This window comes from Parambassis ranga, chromosome 16 (genome assembly GCF_900634625.1).
Source record: "Parambassis ranga chromosome 16, fParRan2.1, whole genome shotgun sequence".
Lineage (NCBI taxonomy): Eukaryota > Metazoa > Chordata > Actinopteri > Ambassidae > Parambassis > Parambassis ranga.
The window spans coordinates 14,536,186-14,547,748 of NC_041036.1; the positions used below are offsets into that span (position 1 = coordinate 14,536,186).

The window sequence follows — 11,563 nt, forward strand, 5'->3', positions numbered from 1 at the left end:
TGGTTCTAAATCCAGACCTCCATGGGGTTAACAATAGATCCCTTACACTGAAAAACACACAGATGTTCTCTGTGCTTCAGTGTTCAACAGTGACCTCATGTGGTGAAGAGATACAACACTGCAAATTTACCTGCTGATGCCCAGATGATGCACTCGGAGGTATGCATCAAATAAAACAGCATGTCTTGGCAACAATTTCTAATAACCCCAGTAACACCTTTTGTCACTGTACTGAAATACATATTGACCCATACACATTTTGCACACGTGATTGATCAATGTATTTGCCCTGCTGATCAAGATTGTATTTTTATGTACAATTAAATAAGGCTCTGCACCAAAAGAGTGTTAAATCTGTGAGTCTGTGTTTATTTCTGTCTTTGAGTTGGACACTTTCATGTCCAACAGCCAGATGGGAGTCCTTTTCCTTAGAGTATACGCAGACTGAGTGACAGGGGAAGGAGAAGGAGTCTGAGGCACCAAGCCAGTGAGAGAGTGGTGACCTTCTGTCACATAGCTGAGGCCCCGGTAATCTCACATCAAAGTCTCAACACTGCTGAAACTCGACTGCAACGGACACACGAGGTGTTCTTAAAAAACCTGCTTTACTTTGAACATCTGAAATTGAGCTCTGGAACAGACAGCGGAAACATCAGATAAATGTAGCGACCTGTGAAGTCAAAGGTAACACTACATTTAAGCAAACCTAAGATAAATATGATGCAAACTTAAAAACAAAAAGTTTCTGATTGATAAGACATGTTTGTAATCTTTATTGTATTTTTAGGATCACAGCCGTGTATGCTTGGTTATTGTATTTTATAAATAAATATTTTAAAATATGGCTCTGTCCTTAGTAAATGAAAATAAAAATCACAGATGACATAATGTAGAGTGGTATCAGGTGAGTCAAGGCCCAGATCAGACAGCTCAGTGTCCCCAAAGAAGATGAAGACCAACAGCATGCTGCCTGCAGTTCACTTCATGACCACAGAGGTCACTATTAACAAAGGTGTGTCAGATTCTTGTATTCAGGTCATTTAATGTCACACTAACAACTGTTACTACACTGATAATGACTGACTGTGATCTTTAGGAGCAGTGAGCAGGTTTTGTTTATTTTTTTGCTAAGGTGAGATACATGAACTGTAATCATATAATATATCTGTGGATGCAGTTATTTATCCAGGTCATAGTCATTTCCAAGTCATCATATAATGTATGTATATATATTTATATTACATTGGGCATTGAGTCTATTCATATGATTATTTACTTGAAAGCCTTTGGCAAGAAACGTCAGGGAGTACTTGTATATGAAATGTTCATTTGTTGAAATGTAAACATGTCAGACATCTACTAAAAATCAGTCAAACTTTTCACTGTTTATTATCATGTAAAAGTGTTACTATTAGTCCCAGTAATTTTTTTAAATATCTATCCACTTGATTTAAAACAAGCTCTCAAAAAGCTACAATATGTGTGAAATCTGTAGGACTTTTGTCTTTCTGTTACATTGAAAAGAAGGATTTCAAGGTCAACACAACTAAGACACCCTCTTGTCTGACAGCCAGGTGGGGACTTGTTATTTTTTTTTTCTTAGGTGGGCTAGATCAGTCTGTGAGCGGCAGGAGAAGAAGTCTGAGGCACCAAGCCAGTGAGAGAGTGGTGACCTTCTGTCACATAGCCGAGGCCCCGGTAATCTCAAAGTCTGAGCGCTGCAGAGACTTGACTGCAACGGGCCCTCACTCTCTGTAAGTCTGTATAAAAGAAACATCTTGAATCAGAAGACTCACAAACAGTGTCCTTATCTGATGAAAAGTATGAAATGGAGTTGGTACTACACTGGGCTAGCTGAGTCATATCTGTAAGCTTGTTATGGTGATGGAGGAAATAATTCAACTGGCCAAGTTTACACTTCTTATACAGAAAAGGCTTTTTGCAATCACAAATATTTACACTCCAATATACACTCTGCGCGTTCTGATTGGCTGTTTTCAAGAGTGCTTAAATTTTGCGCCCTCTGATTAGCTGAGAGAGCTTTCTGTTTTGGTTGCCTGCCAGCAGCCGTCTGGAAGGGGAGGGGAGCCGTCTGCCTTCCGCTTCTGGGGCTGGGTTGACACACAATGAGGAGCAGAGGCTGGGGAGACGCTCCACAAACGCTGCTGTAAATAAATACAACAATCACTGAGGCCAGAGAAACATGGAGAACCAGGTACAGTGGTTTTTGTGTCTCCTTACGCAATATGAACTTTTTACGGTAAAAGTGGCAGCAGCTTGCGTGTTGGCAGGGCAGGAATGAATCCTCTGTTCTGCTAGCCAGAAGAAAAAAAATGCTCCTGCTGCTAATGAACTCGTAGTTGTTTGGCTCTGGAGCTATGCTAGCTGGGCACTCATACATCGGTATTTACATGTTGATGAAGATTCTCAGTCATCCAGGTCATCATACGTAGAGAAGATTGAAGCAAGGCGTCTGGACTTGTAGAGTTTTCTAGAAGACGTTTCGCTGCTCATCCAAGCAGCTTCATCAGTTCTAACTGTTTGGTGGGGAAACATGGTTTATATGTGGTTACAGACCTCAGTGGGTGGGTCTGAGTAAAACTTAAAAAACTTAAAAAACAATAGCACTAAATGTTTCCATACTTACCTGTGATGGTCTGGCTGACTGGGCCAGGTGTGTCTAACGACTGGCTAACGACTATGAAACTGCCGGAGGGGGACTGGTTGACAGCCTTTGTTCTTACTGTGATTATGTGTAAACTTCCTGGGAATGGATGGAATCACTGCATTGTATGTGGTAGAAAGATGATGTCTGAGGCCACCACCTCTGTTAAGGGAAGGTTTTTCCAGCTTAACATAGATGGCTTCCTTGACTCCTCTTTCAAACCACCTTTCCTCTCTGTCTAAAATGTGAACATTGTTGTCCTCAAAGGAGTGTCCTTTGTCTTTGAGGTGGAGGTGAACAGCTGAGTCTTGTCCTGAGGAGGTGGCTCTCCTGTGCTGAGCCATTCTTCTGTGGAGTGGTTGTTTAGTTTCTCCAATGTACAGATCAGAGCATTCCTCACTGCACTGGACTGCATATATCACATTGCCATGTTTCTCCCTGGGAATCTTATCCTTCGGGTGAACCAGTCTCTGTCTCAGTGTTGTCATAGGTTTGAAATGGACCGGGATGTCATGATTGTTGAAGATCCTGCGGAGTTTCTCTGATACTCCTGACACATATGGAATGGAGATGTTCTTTCTCCGCCTGGTGTTGTCCTTCTTCTTGTTGTTGGGGGGTCTTGTTTTTGTGGCTTTGGTGAGTGCCCACTTCGGGTAGCCACATGTTTGCAGGGCCTTCCTGATGTGGTGTTGCTCCTTCTTCTTCCCCTCTGAGCTGGTGGGTACAGTTTGTGCTCTGTGCTGCAGGGTCCTGATGACTCCCAGTTTGTGTTCCAGTGGGTGGTGTGAATCAAACAACAGGTACTGGTCCGTGTGTGTGGGTTTCCTGTACACTTCCACATTGAGGCTCCTGTCCTCCTCAATATGTACTGTGCAGTCCAAGAAGGCCAGATTGTTGTCCTTGGTGTCCTCGCGAGTGAACTTGATGTTGTTATCCACTGCGTTGATGTGTTCTGTGAATCGTTCCACTTCGTTGGTCTTGATTTTGACCCAGGTGTCATCCACATATCTAAACCAGTGGGTGGGGGTGGTTCCAGGATAGGAACTCAGGGCTCTTCTCTCCACTTCTTCCATGTAGAGGTTGAGGAGACACAGGTGATCCCATCGCGCAGCCGTGTTTCTGTCTGTAAAAGTTCCCATTGTACTGGAAATAAGTGGTGGTCAGGCAGAGGTCCAGCAGGTCACAGATGTGGTCTGGTGTTAGGTTGGTTCTCTCCTTGAGTGTGCTGTCTTGTGTGAGGCACGTCCTTACCATCACCGTTTTGTGAAGCTAAGCTAAGCTAATGTACCTATCAGGAGAGTGTCGGCCGTTGGCTAAAGGCTAAGGAGCCGCTACAAGGCGCCGGGGAAAAAGATTTGTCCTCTCCAGGTTGGGCAGGGGAGGCGGGGTGTTGTCTCCTCTGCCAGCGGCCTAAAACCTTAACATATAAACCAGGAATATGTGTAGTACCTCTGTAATATCGCTGCATTATTAGCCAGCAGTTTGTTCATGTTGCCACAATCATGCTTGTAGACTAAAATGAAGGTAGCATGGTGGAAAAGCTGACTGTGGCAAGTGTTGAGCTTGAAACCCTGGCATTTACTGTTCATTAGAAAGCAGAATAACATCTGTGAAAGTGCATCCAGAGGAAGTCCTCTGCTCCAAGCTCAGTGAAGTTGTACATCTGTGGTGCATGTTACATTTGTAACATATGTGGAATTATATAAGGTTACCTACGCACTGACATGATATAGAGCACATATGTACTCGATTATATATGCTTACACTCAGAGAAAAAGGGAGGTTTTCACTCTCTGCACACACACACACATACACCCTTACAGAGAGTTAGGGAGGATGTTATCATTCCTGGAACCCTTTTGATGCGGTGAAGGCCGAAGCACTGGGAGGCATCGGACGTCATAAATACGTTAGACCAATTATTATAATTGGTAGGTGGGAATAAAAGGGCAACATTTCCCAATATGGTAATAACAACGAAGGTTTTGAAAAACTGTTTATCTAGTATGCAAATGTACCTCCACTTTTGAATAAAACGAGCCTGTGTCTCCCTTTGCAAAGGCGAAACTACAAACCCAGGGTATTGTCTTTCACTCAATGTTCTGAATACAGAAGACGGAGTCTGACAATCCGGGGTGAGGATTTGCATTTCATTTTGATATCTTTATAACCACATGTTTTTTTCAGCACTTATTGCAATTTTAGGGTCTGGCTTTAGTTTTAGCCAGAACTAAAGGGAAAAAAACCGAGAATGAAAAATATAATGTAAATCCTGCCAGCATACCAGTTTATCAAACAACTTCTGAATGACCAAAAACCTGAACTTTAACATGACCTCTTGTCCCTTATCTCTCCTCTCAAGAATAACGTGCATATGTATTTAATAACCTGCTCTCCCTGTACATGGAGATATCATGTTTACATGTTTACATAATCTAAACAACTATACACATGATTAAGTTTATTGGAATGCGTTGCTAAAATTATACAGTCATACAGCTGTAATGATTGCTTATGTTAAATTAAGAGGTGGCGTTATTTAAGGCTGTTTTGGTCCTCTTGAGCTGTATTGCTGTGTACAACATGTTTGTAATAGATAAAATATACATGCTATTAACATATATTGGGAGTCAGATCCAGGAGAGAATCAAGTATTAAATGGGTAATTTGAATTATGTATATTCCACATGTTAGCACTAGTGCACAGCTGGATACCAGCTTGAATAGACACAGTGTTTCATGTCAGGATACTGGCATGAAACACTGGCTCTTGATACTGGCTCTTCTCATTTTGTACAGATCTGTATGTAAAAGCGCTGCAGTTGGGATGACAGGACAAGTGGTCATGGAGCTTTTTACACACCCTATTTCCAATACTCCACTGTTTTCTTTGGGTGCTGCAGATAGGGTATTTGTGATCCCCCCTGTGGCTCCCAGGGATTGACCATTTTCCAGTACAAGTAACTGCTTCACCTCTACGTGTGTGTCATCTTGTAGATAGTTGATGTTGGGTGTAAGGGAGGATTAAACGCTTCACCAAAACTGTGAAACTGAGAACTGAGATTGCTTGTTCTTGTGTGTCCTCCACTAGGAAAACTTTATGACTTTTATTTTAATCGTTTATTAGCTGGAAAAGAATAATGTGGTCATGAGGGGTCTTATTTACATGGCAGCTGGGAGCTCATTGTTTTCATGGGAGCCAGTGTGTCTGCCAAAATTTGTATTTCCTCTCAATTGGAGCACTGTGTGTGTGTGTGTGTGAGAGAGAGAGAGAGAGAGAGAGAGAGAGAGGGGCATCCACACAACATTTTAATGTTAGCTGCTTTGTGTTATTTGTTTCATGATCCCAAGCGGTGCTTTTGATCGAAATTAGCCAAATAAATGTGTCACCACATGTCTGTCTGCACATCTGAAGTTAGAACAACTGAATGATCTCTTTAGAAACATTAGAAACGTCTCTGATTTCTGGCAATTTGTTAAAGTTCAACTGATGTCAAGTTCACTCAGTGTTATCTTCATTTTCTGTCCATTCTCCCAGCTTTTTGTTGTCCTGATGTAGTTTAAACTGATTATTGATAGGGATGGCACCTGATGTTCCAATATTGGCATCTGGCAGTGAAATAATCTGTAACTATCTGAATATTACATAAATATTAGATTATATATAAAAGTAAAGAAATATGTAACAATTGTCTATGTTGAAAGAATGTGTAAGATAAGATAAGATAATCCTTTATTAGTCCTACAGAGGGGAAATTTCTTATCTTCAGTTGTAGTAATTTGTATCACAAAAAGCCCAAATATTAACTATTTCCAGTGTCAAATGTGTGACCTTTTCTCGGTTTTATATTTTAATTTGGAACCATGTTCAGTTTAATGACATACATCACCAAAAGAAACACATTAGCATACCTGAGTAGTGTAAATCAGCTAGTATGTTTTTTTTTTTGATAAATAAAATGCCTTCAGCAATCATTCGGTGGTTGCACATTATTTTCTGACAATCAGCTAATCAACTAATTATCTTAGCACTAATTTGTCAATGTTAATTTTACCTCTTGGGTTTTTAATTGTCTGATTATTGGCAGATTTTCCATGTAGGGATGCAGCTAATTATTTTTACTTTCAATAAAATCTGTCATTATTTCCTAAATTAATAATTTAAAAAGTAGAGTTTGGATTGCTTCTTTTGTTTTAACAACCCAAAGTGTGTAGATTAAGTTAACAACAAAAATAGAAAAAAAGGAAATTCTTCATTTTTTGAGGCTTGGGAAAAACAAACTAAGCCATTGCTTATGACATTTATTGCTGCCGTTTTTTGAATTAATAACAAATTAATTCATTGAGGCTCATTCCATCTTTGTATTTTCATGCTTTTATTTCTAGTGCAGAACCAGTGTCTTCCATTTGGCTCATTGTCATTCTGATTTTTATGTTTTACTTATCACATTCATGATTCTGTGGACTCCTCAGGGGAAGGAGGTGCTGATGATTGGAGGGACTCCACGGCGGCTCACTGTGGGTGTGGTGGAGTCTGGAGTTTAAGGGCATTACTGCCACAGAATGGCTGGGCAGAGTGCCAGGCAGGGAGGTGTGTGTGTCTGTTCCTGTGTGTGTGTGTGGGTGAGCTGGAGAGTAGCACACCAGCTCATCTCAATCCTGTCCCCTCTAATCCCCCCACTCAGTCCCAGCTCACGAGCCACTCAGTGCTGGGGCCAAATCCCCACATTCTTCAGTTCTCCCCTGGACATAAAGTGCCTTTCTGTCCCCTCTCCCCACCTCCCCTCAATACAACCTCCCCCCACCCACACCTCATGTCCCCTCGTGCACTCAATTTCCACAGCCTCTTCACTTAGCCTCCACTATGGGCCAATCACCACCAGCAGCACTCTGTCATTTGTGTGGCCCGCCGCTGTCATTGTTCTTGGCAGACTGGAGGTAACTCACAACGTGGCCCTCTTCTGGACAAACCTTTTGAGATCGGTCAGCCCAGGCGGCTAATCACTCCCATTCCAATGGGAGCGTCCCGACACCAGTCCAGCTTTGTGTGTGTGTGTGTGTAGGTGTAGGTCTGTTCGTCTCGAGTATCGAGTCCTCACACTCAGAGAATCAGAGGGTTTTGTTCAAGGTGGTACCAGGAAATAGTGAATAATGGTTCTGTGGATTAATCTCACCTACCTCAGTTTGCAATTTATCACTGCCAGGGACCAGGATCAAGTCAGCAGCACAGGACTCTGGCTTACAGTCTTTATTTATTGATCAGTCTGATCGAATTTGTAATTAATCATTTAATCTAAAAAAATGACACAACAGGGAAAGTAAGCGGTTTTCTCTTTGGTATGATGTCAAATTATTATTCTCAACCCAAATATATTCAGTTTGGAATGATGTAAACTTTAATAAACAGGTTTTATATGTTTTGGATTTAAAAATACGATTTAATCAAAATAGCTGGGTGAGAAAACTAGAAACCCACGCTCGGTAATAGAAGAAAGAAGTTTTAATTAAACTGCTCTTCATCAGCTTCTGAAAAAGTGCTACCTTTGTCCGTCCTCTGTAGTCAACACAGTATTTAAAGTGCTAATTTCTGTCATCTTCTTCTCAGTGCACGGTGCAGGTGAAACTGGAGTTGGGCCACAGAGCTCAGCTGAGGGAGAAAGTGACATCAGAAGGCTTTACTCATGACTGGATGGTGTTTGTCCAAGGGCCAGAGACCGGCGACATCCAGCACTTTGTAGAGAAGGTCGTCTTCTGCCTGCATGAGAGCTTCCCCAAACCCAAGAGAGGTAAGACAGAGCTGAGTATATATTAGGAAACAGTATGAGAAGCTAAATCTGACCTGATACATGACCGTCATGGCACATGATCCTTGGAATTTTCAAATAGATTCTTTTTTCATTTTTGTCTATCCCGTTAACATTTTGTTCTACTACAGAAATGTATTGCTCTCTCTGTCTGTCTTGCAGTATGCAAGGAGCCTCCGTATAAAGTAGAAGAGTCGGGCTCTGCTGGCTTCCTCATGCCGATTGAAGTTTACTTCAAGAACAAGGTGAGAACGACCATCTTGTCTACTAAACTGTAGGATGTTTATAACAGGTGGAAAAACATATTACCCTGTGCACCTGATTATTCCTACAGAATGGCATTATAATCATCAGTGAGCCTGCAATAGCCATGAATGTTCAGGTGCCATTTTGATTTCAATTTATTTATTTGGTATAAGATGGTCCTATAATTTATTTGTGCTTACGTTGTGAGGCAGTTACAAGCTCCGGGCTTATGGCCTGAAAACAGCTGTGTAGCATCTTGTTAGAATATGTTATGTGATAAGAGATTGTACGTCCATTCTCTCACCCTTTTGAGTGCATCTTTAACTTGCTTTACGAAAAGCCATGAAGGTGAAATGGCGGATAGTTTTTTTGCCCTTCTCAGCTGCAGTAGAAGTAGACCCAGTCGACTGCTACACAGATGCTCACCTCTGATTTTGCAGCGCCCACATGTCCTTGGAAAACACGCACAGAGGTGGAAGGTGAAATAAAGTCTTAAGAGAATCATCAGAAGTGCAGCCTCTCTTTAGAAGAAGAAATCCGGTTAATTCTTTTAAAATTACCAGTTTAATCAGATAACTTGATGAAGAAAAGTGGATTGCTTGATGTGTCCAAAATCAGGTTATAGCCCCAAAACAGAATAATCAGATTACTTAAGTGCCAATAAATGCAGTGAAGGCTGAACAGAAATATATTTTAAAATTATATCTTATCAGGAAATGCTTTAAATATACACCTCTGAGCAGGTTACACACTAAATCAACCGTTTAAAGGAGTAAAGAAAGAGAGATCCACTTTACTCTTGTTACAAGATGAGGACAATGCAGAGGTGTGTGCACATGACTGTACTATCATCTGGCTGTTCTTTGTAATATTAAACCGCTGGACTGGATCCAAGATGGTGCTACATTCTCCCTTTTATGTGCAGTTAACTTGTATACAATAGACACATTAAAACACTTAAAGGGAAGTGAAGAAACTGTGATCAGCAACCATTAATCCATCAACAATACTTCTTTGTTTATAAAATATCTCTAAAGTGCGTTGCGTTTTCCTTGTTTTTAATCGTCGCTCCTCTCCACAGCTTCTCTCAGGAATGTGTCTTATCAGCACGCAGGCTTCAGCTATGTCGGCCTGTTTTATTGGCCTATTCATTCAGGTTTTATCTCGTGTGTAAAATGTGTAGTAGCTATTGTGAGCTGACTGAATGCAGAAAGGCAAGCATGAATTTCTTGTTAGGGGAAACTTAAAACACTTACTTTCTGTTTTTGTTTTTAGGAGCAGCCAAAAAAGGTGTGTTTCAACTATGACCTGTTTCTTAATTTGGAGGGCAACCCACCAGTCAACCACCTGCGCTGTGAGAATCTTACCTTCAACAACCCCACCAAAGAATTCAGGAGAAAACTGATCAAAGCTGGAGGGGTGAGGCTGCCTGACACCCTTGGCTCATAGCCATGTCAACTAACAAACTACAGTTAATAGCAGACAAACAGAAAACAGACATGGCAGCACAGTATCAATAGTAGCTTCCAAGTCTGCCAGTCTACTAGGAGTGTTTCCCCATCTTAATCTTGTGTCAATGCAGGGTTATCTGCAGGTTAATCTGGCTGCTCCCACTCCCCTTTTTGAACCTCCCCTTTGTCTGTCTACAGGCTTTATAGCTTTTTTATTCATCGGTTTGTGTGCTGTGTGGCCTTTAAACATTCTTGAAAAGCACTTGGACTATGGACGATAAATGAAGATGGAGGAACCTTTTTTGACATCACCTACAGGAGAGGAGCGACAATTGATCTTGAATCTTGCACAGCTTTAACACATAAAAAATGTTAACTTGGGTTACTGACTTGGGTGCCTACTTATGTATTGTCAATGTGTGACCCGTGACCCATGAGCTGCTGCTTTGCTGCTGTTGCTGTGGCAGAGTATAATACTACATCCAGAATATTTTACTGTCAGATTTATAAACTCAAAGTGGTGCCTTTAGAGGGTTTTTACAGTGGACATTGTGGAATTATATAAGGTTACCTACGCACTGACATGATACAGAGCACATATTTACTCGTTATGTATGCTTACACTCAGAGAAAAAGGGAGGTCTTCACTCTCTACACACACACACACACACACACACCCTTACAGGGAGTTCGGGAGGATGTTATCATTCCTGGAACACTTTTGATGCGGTGAAGGCCGAAGCACTGGGAGGCATCGGACGTAAGATAAATCATCCAACATAGGAGTGATACAGAGTGTTTCACAGAAATATGTTAGACCAATTATAATAATTGGTAGGTGGGAATAAAAGGGCAACATTTCCCAATATGGTAATACCAACGAAGGTCTTGAAAAACTGTTTATCTAGTATGCAAATGTATGTCCACTTTTGAATAAAACGAGCCTGTGTCCAGGGAGGGGCAGAACACTTATGGAGGGGAGTGAAGCAGACTGAAAGGCCTGTGTTCACTGAGTGTTCTCCCTTTTGCAAAGGCGAAACTACAAACCAAGTGTATTGTCTTTCACTCAATGTTCTGAATACAGAAGACGGAGTCTGACAATCCGGGGTGACCAGGGAAGGTCACGACAACATACCTACACTGACATCTAGCACAGAGGTCTTTCTAGAGTTACATTTATGTCTAATGCAGCCTTTGTATTGCTCATATATGATATATATTTGTAGCAGGGCTGCTGGTTCTGTGCATTTTAAGCTCCTTATATCTCACTCTTTTTTACAAGGAGGCCCTGAATTCTAGTTATTATTCTTCCGTACGTTTTTTGGCTCAGCATATCTTCAGAATGCATGGGCCGATTCAAACCATTCAAACATCAAAAGATTCAGCTCATTCAGGAC

General features: G+C 41.4%; 1 protein-coding gene across 1 annotated transcript; it reads left to right on the forward strand.

The window, feature by feature from the left end:
- The first annotated feature begins 2,089 nt into the window (after positions 1–2,089).
- Positions 2,090–11,212, forward strand: LOC114448824 (protein ENL-like). Its single transcript, XM_028426027.1, has 4 exons — positions 2,090–2,215; positions 8,271–8,451; positions 8,632–8,714; positions 9,991–11,212. The coding sequence occupies exons 1-4, from the start codon at positions 2,204–2,206 to the stop codon at positions 10,162–10,164; spliced, it is 450 nt and encodes a 149-aa protein (XP_028281828.1). The 5' UTR covers positions 2,090–2,203; the 3' UTR covers positions 10,165–11,212.
- The last annotated feature ends 351 nt before the right edge of the window (positions 11,213–11,563 follow it).

Excerpts from the sequence above, each read along its gene's own strand:
- LOC114448824 (XM_028426027.1), top strand. Across the intron at positions 8,452-8,631 it reads CTTCCCCAAACCCAAGAGAG|TATGCAAGGAGCCTCCGTAT; the intron begins GTAAGACAGAGC and ends TCTGTCTTGCAG. Across the intron at positions 8,715-9,990 it reads AAGTTTACTTCAAGAACAAG|GAGCAGCCAAAAAAGGTGTG; the intron begins GTGAGAACGACC and ends TTTTGTTTTTAG.